Here is a 14,133-nt window from a genome sequence, read left to right on the forward strand (position 1 = left end):
ATTTTCATTATCTCAGTTTGGTCTGAAAAACAAATTTCTTAAATGTATTGAAAATCTGTACAACAAACCACACACAATAATCTAGTATCCTCTGAAATAAGGCTGGAAAGAGGAACACGTCAGGGATGCCCTCTCTCCCCCCTCCTCTTTGATATTTCTATTGAACCTTTGGCAATTCTGATTAGGCAACAATTGGAAGGTATAAAAATAGGCAAGAAGGAGCTTAAAATAGCTTTATATGTGGACAATATTCTTCTTTACTTAGAAAATTCCAGAACTAATATACCAAAGATTTTATCAATTATTGATCAATTTGGGTCCTTTTCAGGATATAGGGTTAATGCCTCAAAGTCCAAGCTACTTTGGATCAGGAAAAATAAGGAGTCTCTAATAAATATACCCTTTAAAATTGTCTCCAACTCTTTTAGATACCTTGGTATTATTATCTCTTTTAATCCTGATAATTGCTCTCAACGTTCTTCCAGTATTTGCGAAAATCCAAGAAAATTTAAAAACTTGGCCAAACCTCCCACTCTCTATCTCAGGCCGTATTGCTTTGTTTAAAATGATACTTCTCCCAAAATTATTATATGTCCTCCAGAATATTCCTATAATTCTTAAAGGGAAGGATATTAGGAAGTTTAATACTGCATTGAGAAGCTTTATATGGCAGAATAAAAAACCCAGGGTTTCTTTGCTTAAACTTTCTTTACCTAAAAAATTTGGGGGATTTGTATTGCCAGATCTGCGTCTGTATAATCTGGCTTTCCTTGCACGTATAGTGGTGGATTGGATCTTCACTCAGGATTATTTTACAGATAATGAGTTAGAACAAAATGTAACCTATCCATTTCTTCCAATAGCTTTAATTCATTGCAATCCTAAATCAATACCCAACGTAATGAAGAGACTCAAATCAATATTTAACCCAGTACAGGCATGGTGGAGGATTTTTTAGATGTGGATTACAACATATCCAATTATCTACCACTCCTGGGGAACCCCGTATTTCAAGCGGGTATGCAATCAGCTCCTTTTCAAAGATGGCACAACTTGGGCCTCAATATTGTTTCTCATCTAATAGATAATGATAGACAGTGTGTTAAATCCTTTGAAAACTCTCAACGGAGAATTTAACCTCACCAACAAGGAATTTTTTGTCTATTTACAAGCAAGGCATTACATTCTTAAATTAACTGAGGATTTTGGTTGGAATTGGTCACTGGGAAATCTGGAGAATTGGTTTGTTATGGTTAAAAATGGACATATGTCAATTTCCCAATGTTACCAAGCACTAAGTTCCCTCAAGGGTGCATCTAACTTAGAGAAGATCTCCTCAGACTGGAATATATTGATACCTCAGAGTAATATCAATGCTAGGTCTGTTCAGGTTTCTATCTCAAAAACCATGCAAGTTACTTTATCTACAACATGGAGGGAATCTCACATAAAATTATTATATAAGACTTACTATACTCCTGAAAAAGGTTCTAGGTGTGGGAATCTTAACTTTAACAAATGTCCAAAATGCTCTTTCCCCTAAGCTAACCTTATACATATGATTTGGGACTGCTCAAAAATCAGGCAATTTTGGTTGAAACTAGAATACTGGATCAATAAGGGGCTGAAGCTCTCTCCTCTGACATTATCAGTACGGAATGTTGTCTTCCTATGGAAGGATTCAAAGAAACTTCAATCAAATGACAAAATTATCAGTATGATTATCCTAGCAGCTAGGTACCTAATCTTTAGAAAATGGAAAGGGAAAGAGATCCCCAATATACTAGAGATTAAAAACTACTTGAAGAAACAATGTATATTAGAACAAATAGACACTAACCTGAATGATGAATGTGACATTGGGTGTTTTTTTTAAGAAATGGTCAGTGTTTATTAAAACTCTTTCTCATAATGAGATAGATTATCTGATCTACCCATTTAGAAATACAGAGTTGGTGTTGCTGGGAATATGGTGAACTACCTTACCCATCTTTCATTATCTCATTACTTTCTCTTGTCCTTAATTCACTTTTTTTCCCTTGTGTTTTTTTTGTTTGTTTTTTCCTTTCTCCTTAAAAGATAAAAAACCCAATAGATTATGAGATAATGGGCTCTATTTATCAAGGTCTGGCGGACCTGATCCGACACTGCGGATCAGCTCCGCCAGACCTCGTTGAATACGGCGAGCAATATGCTCGCCGTATTCAGTATTCAGCATTGCACCAGCAGCTCACAAGAGCTGCTGGTGCAACGCCGCCCCCTTCAGACTCGCGGCCAATTGGCCGCCAGCAGAAGGGTGTCAATCAACCTGATCGTACTTGATCGGGTTGATTTCCGGCGATTCCTGTCCGCCTGCTCAGAGCAGGCGGACAGGTTATGGAGCAGCGGTCTTTGTGACCGCTGCTTCATAACTGCCATTTCTAGCGAGTCTGAAGACTCGCCAGAAACACGGCCCTTCAAGCTTCGTATGGAGCTTGATAAATATGGGCCAATGACTAAAGTATACTTATATTTGTTCTTATTTTATGCAGATACATTGTATGCAGATTTAACAGAGAATTATGTTATTTGTGATCTAGAATTTAGCTATACGCCCTGCGAGGTGGAGACATTCTGTGACTGTTTAACTTGTTGCTGAGCCCTGCGTGGTGGAAGAATGTTATGTTTTGATGTTATTATTTCCTACAGATTATATTCTCTATTGGTCATAAATAAAAGATTTAAAAAAAAATTACATACCCTATTTAAATCATGAAAGTTTTTTTGGGACTTGACTGTCCCTTTAAGCAAAATCTGCCTTTCTGTGTTCGTGTGTTCCTGTATCAGCTGTAGGGATGGGTGAATGTTTCACAGCATTCGAAAAATGAAACGAATTTTAACCATTCGTTTGTTCGTTTCAAATTTTGAATGTTTGTTCAACATTCTAACATTCGTTTAATGTAATAGTATTGCTAATGTTTTCTTTAAATGTAATATTCAAATTATGCAATATTCAAAATAGAAACATTCAAATGTATATATCTGTATCTATTATGTATCAATTTACTAAATTCCCTACCAAGTCAACTATTGAACTTCTGAATAGTATTTGTTATATCAAATGTTACATTCTAAATTTTAAATGTTGTCATTCAATCTAATTATAAACATTCAAATGTGAAAGCTTCAGCACAATCTCCATTCTTGTTTGCATATATTCTTGTACCAGCTGTAGCATTGCCACAATTTGTCTTTCTGTATTCAGGTTTTCCTGTACCGTTATAATTTTATCATAGTCTGCTTCCTGTGTATCTGTGTTTCTGTACCATTTAAAACCACAATCCTCCTTCCTATGATACTGACTTTCAGTACCAGCTGCAGCTTAAAGGGACATGAAACACAAAATATTTATTTCATTATTCAGATAGAGAATAATTCCAATTTACTTCTATTATATAATTTCCTTCCTTCTTTAGATATCCTTGGTTAAGAAATAGCAATGCATATGGGTAATCTAATCACACAAGGCATCTATGTGCAGCCACTGCGCCTATTTATATATGCTTTTCAACAAAGAATATCAAGAGAATTTTGCAAATGAGATAATAGAAGTAAATTGGAAAATTGTTTAAAAATTGCATGCTCTTTCTAAATCATGAAAGAAAAATGTTTGGGTTTCATGTCCCTTTAAGCAAAGTCTGCTATTCTGTGTTCCTTTGGCAACTACATCTGATCATAATCTGCCATCCTGTATTCCGGTGTCATCCTAAAATCCTGAGTTTATGTATAAAGTGAGCTCAGATTAGTCTGCCATCTTGTTTTCTGTTGCTAAGTCTACACTTAACTGTACTCTAGTGCCGCTGCATTCTATTGTATTTTATTGTATTCCTCCAACACCCTGATCTACCCCAGAGAAAAAAAAACTCTATACTCTATACTGTACGATTTCATAAGTGTGCATGGATTAGCTAAGAAACTGAAACTTAGATAAAGATAGTCTTATGGCGTTTTGAACTGGTTTTCTATTCTGTTAAAATACTGACATTTTCACATTAACCATGTGATATTTAGCAGGGTCAATTGAAGGGTCATATGCCCCCCTTATCTCCAATATCGACAACTTATTATAGGGGCCGAATTAACAAGCTCCAGATGGAGCTTGGTGCCCCTGTTTCTTAAGACCGCTGCTCTATAACTGGTCCGTCTGCTCCGAGGCTGCGGACATCAATCTGCCCAATCGTATACAATCAGGCTGATTGACACCCGCTGCTAGCGGCCAGAATCTGCAGGGGGCGGCATTGCACAAGCTATTCACAAGAACTGCTTGTGCAATGATAAATACCAACAGCGTATGCTGTCGGCATTCATCAATGTCTGTCGGACATGATCCACTGAGCGGATCATGTCGGACAGACCGATGATAAATCGGCCCCATGTAATGTTTTCTGCCTATGTTCAGGACCCTAGAACACCCTTCTTTTGAGGCACCTGGGTTTACTGAGACTTGTACTACTCTAAATCCTAATCTTGCAGTACCTAAGCAATTTTCTTTTATCAGTTTTCACAGTTGTTTTTTGCTATATTAGGCACTGCAGCATTCTATGATCCTAAAGATTAAAGTGAAGGTAAAGTTTTGCGCAATTGAAAGAAGTATTATGTTATTTAGTTGATATATACCAAGATCGCTAAGTTTTTAACCCATACATGTATACATAGAAATATAAAATAAATACTTTTTATCACCGTGTTTGGGCGCTTATAGCTCCTCCCTCCATCTAGTTCCTGGTTTCTTTCAGTATTACGTATAGAGCGTTCTCACCCGCTCTATACGTATTGCAAATGCGCGTTTGCGATAATCTGAAGGCTTGCGCATGCGCACATCACGCCGTCATCTCTAATTACGCCTGCGCAAATAAAAACTATCACGAGCACGGCTTCCAAGATACAGGATGTGTAGGTAACGCATGCGCACTATTAATACTAATGAAGTGACGTAAAATGACGGCCGCCTAACGGCCAGACATATGATTGGGTACTAGAAAAACGTGACCTGGCTATGAAAAAAAAAAAAGAAAAACGGGCAGATTGCAGAACGAGTAGTTTAAAGATTAAAAACGCTGATAAATTGGTAAATATTGCGTTCTAACAAAATTGATGAATTAAACTACCCTTATTTTTTTTACTATTTACATTTGCAAACATCGTTACATGATAACTTTACCTTCACTTTAAGTGGTTTCATGAGGTCTTTTCTTATTTTCCTGCCAAAAAACAACTAACTATGAAGTAGGGGTGTGAATTTGATTCCTTCGTAAGGCCCCGAATGCGGAAGAAGTTGGACACTCATGGTATTCGGCTCTTTCTGGAGCTGCATTTATTCTTGTGACTGTTCAGCACACCCAGATCATAGTGTGTTAAACTTTCACAAGAATAAACACGGTTCCGGAGAGAGCAGAATCCTCTGCATTCAGTCTTTATCTGCAGGCTTCAATTAAAGGGACATTGTAAAAAAATTGCCTCTAAAAAGTGCACTTCAAAATGTATTATTTTCTTGGTTGTTAGAATAATGCCTGTCGCTGTCAAAAACTAACCAACATTTTCTTGTCAGGAAGTAAGCCAATAGGCATTAGTTGGAAGTATGCAATTGATATTGCTGTATTAGTATCAGAATGGGGCTAGATTACAAGTGGAGCACTAAATTATCCCACACCCGCAAACGGGTAACTTTGCCCATTAACGGGTGTGCAATAATTAAGCAGCTATTACAAGTGGCTGGCTATTGCCACCATGAACTCAAGGTAGCAATTAGCACTGATAAAATTAACCAGAGATCAGATCTCTGTTTAATTTTATAAATGTGCCCCAAATGCCCCGAAAATACAGTGTAGTGTATCTAATTAAAAAATAAAGATAGCAGCATCTTTATTTTTTATTTTTTTTTAAATAACTGCACTAGGTAATATTTTAGGGTAAAGTTGGTGGAGGTGGGGTGTTAAAAAAAATGGGTACTGAAAAGTGCCTTTACATTGTGTTCTATGGGAACTGTGTGTTCCCAGTAAATACATATTTATATGGTTGTATATATATATACAAGTGGAGTACTATATATATATGTGCGTGTGTGTTAATGTGTGTATATACACATATTGACACATAAATATATATGTATATAATCATATACATTTATATTTGCTGCCATCGCTGTGTTACTTACCCTTTTCTCTGCGCTTAGGTTTTCTCCAACGGCATCAGAACGAGGATCCCATAGGAGCCTATGGAAGCGCTCTCTCGTGAGCGCAATGCTTCCCAGCAACATTAGCGTGTGCTGGTATTACCCAGTGAAGCACAAATATCGCTTTCATGAAAGCGATATTTAGTGATCCACTTGTAATTTGGCTCTTAAACTTTAAGCGCTTTAACTGCTTTCAGGCAAACCTAGTAGAAACGCTAGACTTCTACATATATGGTAGACAATTTCTCTTTTAGACTTTTTTTGTGTTGGCATTTAGTTTCAGCTTTTGGGTATCTTATATAGTATTGCGGAGGATGGTCAAATGAATAGATAAAAAAAGTAAATAGCTGAAAATAAGGATCAAATTTTATTGATTTATTTGATTTACTTTCACCATTTTCTTCTTTTTTCCCCTTAAACACTGCAGCAAAGAAATTGGAAAGTTCAAATGTGACAGCTTCTACAATATTAATACCACGCTGTGCAGAACATTTCTTTGGTCACGGTGCAAATACATTACTGGAGGAATTCAAAAAAACTGTAAGACATCAGATGAATTGACCAAATTTTGTAGTGCGGTATTATATATTTTTGAGAAATGCTTTCATTTCTCAGGCTGAAAACTGTAAAGCTCTGCATTTACTGAACTATACTTTTTCTTTCGCCCCATCTCTTTCACCAGATGTATCTCCATTAAAATATATATATAGATTTTTTTTTAATATACATCTCCATATAAATAAGGTCATTTTAAATGATGTTTCAGTATTTTTTTAACAGAAGCATTTTACTAAAAACTCATTAGCGTGCACTGGAATTACTCAGTGGAGCGCTAATATTGCTTTCGTGACAGCGATATTTAGTACTCCACTTGTAATACATGACCACATTGGCTTGCCTCCATATCTTTTTTCCAATAAAGCATGCTTATATATTTCCTATATTTGCTATCATATAGGGTGTGGAGTAAAGTGGAAAGTTTTAGTGCCTTACTGAAGCAACTGAACATATGGGGGCCGATTTACCAACAGTCGGACGGACATGCTGTCTGCATTTAACATTGCACAAGCAGTTCTGGTGAACTGCGTGTGCAATGCCGCCCCCTGCAGATTTGTGGCCAATAGGCCGCTATTAGGGGGTGTCAATCAACTCCGATCGGGTTGATTGCTGTTCGCCACCTTAGAGGCTGCGGACTAGTTAAAGGTCCACTGTAAGTAAATATTTTCTATGCCTGTTACTAACTAACTACCCCAAATACGCTTTTTATCAATAGCATTTCATTAACATATCTCTACCGTATATCAGAAATCTTGTCTGCAAATTTAATTGTTTTCCAAACCCACTCTGTGGGTATCCTTTACTCTGCACCAATCCGTTTACAATACCTAGGTTTCAAAATGGCGCTTTAAACACAAAGTTATTGGTTTAAGTATTTTGAACATGCAGTGCTGAAAATAGTGGGCAGGATAACGTGACATCATCGGCAAATAAAAGATATAACTTTTAGAACATTATGAAACTTGGTTTTTGAGAAAATATAGGTCAGTAGGTTTTAATTAATGTTTATTAACTTTAATATGTTAGTTGTTTAGCTTAAAAATTATAACAGAAAGTAATCCTTTAAGGAGCAGCGGTCTTAAGACCGCTGTTTTTTAATTCCTGAAGGCTCGCACGGAAACAGGTACATTAAGTGCCATTGGCCCCTTTTCTTTCATGATTCAGGTAGAGCTTGCAATTTTAAGCAACGTTTTAGTTTACTCCTATTATCAGTTTTTCTTCATTCTCTTGGTATCTTTATTTTTTAAAGCAGGAATGTAAGCTTAGGAGCAGCTCATTTTTGGTTCAGCACCATGGGTAGTGCTTTCTGATTGGTGGCTACATTTAGCCACCAATCAGCAAGTGCTACCCTGGTTCTTAACCAAAAATGGAAAGGCTCCTAAGCTTACATTCCTGCTTTCAAATAAAGATACCAAGATATTGAAGCAAATTTCATAATAGAAGTAAATTGGAAAGTTGTTTAAAATTGTATGTTTTATAGAATCATTACAGAAACAGTTTGGGTTTTACGTTTCTTTAATGTAAATATTTGCATTTTGCTTAAGTCTTTTAAAACAAATTTTGATGCATACTATTATTACAAGTTTCTATGCATAATTCCAGGGGCGTATTATGGCCTAGGTCAAAAAGGCCGGTGCCTAGTGCAGCAGATTTGGGAGTGGCAGCACATCTGCCCTATCCTCTCTCTAAAAGCCAGCACACAGTACAGTGAGCGATAAACTGAAGGCTTTTACAGAGAAGACAAAGCACATGCGCTAATTAAGGTCACTCTTTGCAGGCAGTGCTCTTTTAAAGCGTTGCTTCATTTAGAGCCACCGGCATTTTTGCAGTGAAAACATTCTAGTTGAGAAACTTGACCGGGGATATGCTTACAAGGTGAGGCTGGTGGAGAAGACCTTGTGCCAATATGCTGCCTTCCCTTATCGGCCGTGGTGGGTCTGCGAGTGCAGTGCTTATTGCAGGTCTTAGCAGCTAACCGACTGGATGCGTCTGTACACTGCTTAGATCAGCTTGTGATGTCTAATCATAAACTCTCAATGCTAATGTATGTTAGCTACTAATAGCTAGCTTTCTCTGCATTCATGTGATATCTAATTATAAACTCTCAGCGCTAATGTATGTTAGTTACTAATAGCTAGCTTTCTCTGCATTCATGTGATGTCTAATCATAAACTCTCAGTGCTAATGTATGTTAGCTACTAATAGCTAGCTTTCTCTGCATTCATGTGATGTCTAATCATAAACTCTCAATGCTAATGTATGTTAGCTACTAATAGCTAGCTTTCTCTGCATTCATGTGATGTCTAATTATAAACTCTCAGCGCTAATGTATGTTAGTTACTAATAGCTAGCTTTCTCTGCATTCATGTGATGTCTAATCATAAACTCTCAGTGCTAATGTATGTTAGCTACTAATAGCTTTCTCTGCATTCATGTGATGTCTAATCATAAACTCTCAGTGCTAATGTATGTTAGCTACTAATAGCTAGCTTTCTCTGCATTCATGAACCCATGGAGTAAATAGTAAACAGACACTCAAAAAGGTTCATTACTTGAATGATGGTAATTACTGTATATTGTTGCATGTAAAGGACAGTGATGGTTTCAAAGTGTATTCTTCTTTCCCTCCCTTCCTCTCTGCCTTTTTTCCCTTGCTCCCTCCCTTCCTCCCTCAACTCCCTCCCTCGACTCACTCCCTTCTTTCCCTCCCTCCCTCCCTCCCTTCTTTCACTCCTTTCTTTCCCTCGCCACTTTTCTCTTCTATCTCTCTCCCTCCCTTCCTGCTTTCCTTTCCCTCCCTTTTTTCCACTCCCCTTCTTTATTCTCCCTTCTCTATGAGATGCATGCAATTCAACCCACCTGTGTGTTTTGCTAGCCCATTTTCTTTTAATTGCTATTAAAAAAAAAAAAAAACAAAAAAAAAACATTATGCACAATAACCCCCAAAAAAATTAAGTGGAAAAAAGGTCTAAAACCTTTGATGGGGGGGCAGCAGAATTTTGAGTGTTTAAGGCAGCACAAAACATAAATACGCCACTGCATAATTCCATTAAAATGTTTATAGTGTTTAATAAAATAATAATTTCAAAAGTATATTGAATAAGCATCATATAGTTATGTGGGTGTCTCGCCTTCACATACAGAAATGTAGGCTTCCCCCCTTAGCAAGATATGTAGTTATCAAGGTAACATTTGTCTTTGTCTTTACAGAATTCTATGAAAGATTTTGTTGCACTCTCGTCTGAGCCTTTATATTGTTGGGCTCTATTGCAGGGCATTCCACACATAGGTAGGTTCAGTATATCACTGGCTGGATGGAATAACAGTAAAACTCAAAGAAAATCCAGGGCTATACTGGTGAATACTAAGGACTTCATGTACTTAGCAGTGTAATCTGCTTCCGAGCCCTTGCGGGCAGGCTCACACATGAAAGCTTGCTGCCCGCAATGACTGCTGCTTCTTACACTAGTCACCAGTTTGCAAAGAGAAATCTCCCTGAACACTTTCCCTTGGGGTGATTGACAGGCCCTTCTCTAGCAAGACTAGTCACACAAAAAAAGGGGATTAGACACTCACTTGAGTGTGTCATAGTACCTATAGGCAGCGGGCGAACAGGATCCACTGCTCATACGCCGCAAAATGATGCAGACAGATTTGCACGGCAGTTGGTATATGTCAGCCTAAGGTTTCAACCCCTTGGAATCTCTTATATGTAATGTCCCTACCTCCCTACCCTCACAGGCAGCCAAGGCGTTAAAATAATAACCTTTAATAAAGTACAAATATAAACTTTTTCTTTTCATTTTTAACAGATCTACATAGTTTATCATTAACTGAAAAAAAAAAATAATTGCAGTGCTTCAAATCCCAGCAAATAAATGCTTGACTACCTGACCCATCAGAATAATAGCAAATATGGCATTTGGTCATTTCTTGTTTTATTTTTGTATAGCCCTTTGAAATATGGGGCCATATGTGCATCAGCAAACATTATGTGTAGAGTAAATTAAGCAGAGTCTGATAATTAGACAGTAAGGAAATTATTGTAGGCCTGACAGAGTAAATCAGCGGAATTAAAACACTCTCCATTTCCTCAGAAGCACTTAAGTGTATCATAAAAAGCCAATGTCATTGTGATAAACATTTAGCAGAAATACATTTTGTCAGAGACAACAAAAAAGAAGATGTAGAAAAAAATAAAAATAAAAGAAGCCTGATACCAAGAGCCATAAAAATAAAAATTAGCAAGCAGCAGAAAGTCTGCAATTGTAGTTAATCTGATTTTTAGTTTTATGTAAATTGCTAAAATCTTTGCAGATCGTGCCAGCATTTTTAGTAGCGTAATGTAAACATTTTAAAAAGTTTTACACATGACTAAGAAGACTCTTCTTCCACCAGAATGGAGGAATGCAATTAGTGAAGTTAAATTAGACATGATGAAAAAATAGTTATGTAAAGTGATGGTAAAGTCACCCAAATTGCTTTACAGTTTTATTAAGTGTCAGCTTTCAGGGGTTAAATGTGTCCAAGGAGTAAAATATATTTTTATTCATCTGAATTTTGCTGATTGGTCAAGTCATCCGATACATGAACAGCTGAATACATTATTGGATGAAACAGATGAAAAACATATTATTGCTTAACAAAATGGATTTATTCATTAATGAGGTTTGGCACCAAAAAAGGTGCCGGAGTAGGAAGGATTTATATTGTTTGGTTAATCTGCTTGTTTGTATTGATGTAAGTAGGTTCTGACCCTTCATTTGTCAATCCAATGTGGCCATAGTATGTGGCCATAGTATTACTAATGACTGAAGTTAGGGACAGCCAGTCAGGTATAAAATGTTGGATTTTAGTCATACAAGCTTGTCTAATCAAGCCTTAACCTAACATAAGGAGGTGGGAGACTAGAGAAGGCTCAGACATTTAAATCACTTTTACTAGAGATATTGGAACATGCAGTTGTGTCACTTATGTGGCTATGTGAGGTAGTCATTGACTCAAATTCATTCAGAGAGTTGTATGTTTTGTTAACATTGAAAGATAGGCTCTTGTATTTGCAATAAAAAGCAACACATCCAAATCCAATATTCATCCGAAACAAATGCCCACATGGATGAAATTCGGCAGAACCAAACATTTGAAAAAAATTGGAAATAAATCTTTTGAATTTTTGATTTATGCACATGTTTACATTTTTCTATTTAAAATTATTTAAATATTTATTTCTTTTTTTTCCCTACCTTTAATCTTCCCCATTTACCTATTCAAAAATTATTTTTTGTTAGAATTTGACAAGCAGCCAATAAAGCCAATAGGACTGGCACCACCTAGATTATGTAGAATTGCAACTGTTCATAAAGGGGTGATTAAAAATGCTTTTTTTTTAATGTAAACAATGTATTTTCTTTAACAGGTAGGTAGGCTCAGAAGCATGCACATGTCTGGAGCACTATATGTCAGCAGTTTTGCAAGATTGCTTTTAACATGTTACATTGCGCAAGCACTGCTGGTATCTAGTGCTCAAGTATTCTTGCAAAACTGCTGACATACAGTGCTTCAGAACTGTGCACCCTATATACCTACATAAGAACAAAGTACATTTGATAACAGAGGTAATTTGGTTGAACATGCATACAGTTTCTGTCAACATCACTGGTGCTCAATTCATGCACAGGAAAAAATGCATTTTAACGCAGCCTTCCAAGTAAAAAATAAACATTCACAAAATGTGATAACTTTCAAAAAGATCAAATAAAAATATGTGAATATCTTGACTCTTTTTTTCCCTTTAGTGACTTATTCCGCATGTACATTTTTTTAAAAAATATTGTCATGGTTAGATTTTCATGTATAATTGCACGAAATGCGTTAGCTTTTTTCCAGACCAACAGAGGAAATACAGGAGATTTATGTTTAAAAGTAATCAGTAACAAGTTTGCTAGCACTTTTTGGATTTTTATTGTTTGTGAACACAAAGAGCAACTTAAGCCATTGGTTTTGGACAATTGGGTTAATTTTATGTGAAGCCAAATCACTGTGATAATACAGGACTTGGGTCGATGAAGCAACTAAAAGGGCAAAAAAGAAAAAGAAACAGATAACAATAGAATGAGAAAAAGCTGTTTTTTTCTTCACCAAATTTGAAAATGCGTATCTCTTGCAAGGAGATGTGCTTTTAGGTATTTATATACCCAAGCTTTAATGTAGCTCAAGAAAGTGTAAATTGGTATTTAGGAAACCAAATTTATTATTTGGTCTGGCTATTATATATTTTTTTCTTTTCTTTTGAAGTTTTTAATCATAATTACAAAGTTTAGAAAATTATTTAAAGATTTACACAAGTTATTCAACACACTGCATTTCTGTAAATAGAAATAATATTGTGATATTTTATTACAATGTTTTTGTAAAATAACGACCAGCTTACAGGGTATGGCGCTGGTCGTTAAGGAGTTAAGAAATAAATAAATACATTTCATTTTGGATAATACAATTTATGTGTGGGGACTCTAAATGAGCCTCTTATATATACAGATTTTAAGCGTACCTGTCTTCGCAGATCTCTTGTTTTCTTGGTCATTTTATCAATTGCTATGTTTAATGGATCCCCCTTTTCCTTTCTGCCGCTCTAAAGAAAAAAAAATATATACATATATTGTTACTAGTTATTATGCAAGTTAAAAAAAAATAACTGTCAAAAGCAAGCATAGGTCATCAGTGATAGTTACAAGATGAAAACACATTACATTTAAAATACAAGACACTCAAAAAAAATTCCTTTGTTTTAGACACGTGCATTCGGTTTCATCACAAATTCAAATTAGTGTCCAAACAGGGATATTCGTTTTGTTTCCACAAAACACATACCTAAATTAAAGCACCCGATATTTAACAGTTACAGGGACATGATACTCAAATGATGAAGCACATTTAAGTGATTGAGCAAAGTTGTATTCCCACCCCACTGTAAAGAGACTTTAAGCAGCCTATCAGGATGCTTATCTCAGGACAAGCTAGGGAGTGTGCATCTGGAATGTGCAGGCACAGTCATGTTATTTTCCTTTTCAGGTTAAGTAAGTTCTATGAAATCTCATGAGATCACAGCGAAGGCAAAGCATTACCTCAGCACTGCTGATGCTGATGCTGATTGGCTATTGTTTTTGTTTTGTTTTTTCAACTTGAAGCTGGACAGCAGCTGAAGTATAACTGTTTACACAGCACTTACTCTGGTGAGCTGAAGACATTTTGAGGTAAAATATCTTCCTTTTTTTACATAGAGATGCTCAGGTGATATTTTCCTGTCAGCTTTTACAGTTATACTGCTTCACTTTCAAGTGATTTAGCATATGAGTATTATGTCC

At 36.2% G+C, this 14,133-nt stretch overlaps 1 protein-coding gene across 1 annotated transcript in view; it reads right to left on the minus strand.

The window, feature by feature from the left end:
• Positions 1-13,515, minus strand: part of LOC128647573 (catenin alpha-2) — an 887,157-nt gene extending 873,642 nt beyond the window's left edge. Inside the window, exons 1-2 of the mRNA XM_053700329.1 lie at positions 13,501-13,515; positions 13,320-13,400 (exon numbers count right to left, since the gene is read on the minus strand). Coding sequence (XP_053556304.1) covers positions 13,320-13,400; positions 13,501-13,515 — 96 coding nt within the window. The remainder of the gene's footprint in view (positions 1-13,319; positions 13,401-13,500) is intronic.
• Between the last annotated feature and the right edge of the window lie 618 nt (positions 13,516-14,133).

This window comes from Bombina bombina, chromosome 2, assembly GCF_027579735.1.
Source record: "Bombina bombina isolate aBomBom1 chromosome 2, aBomBom1.pri, whole genome shotgun sequence".
NCBI classification, from domain to species: domain Eukaryota; kingdom Metazoa; phylum Chordata; class Amphibia; order Anura; family Bombinatoridae; genus Bombina; species Bombina bombina.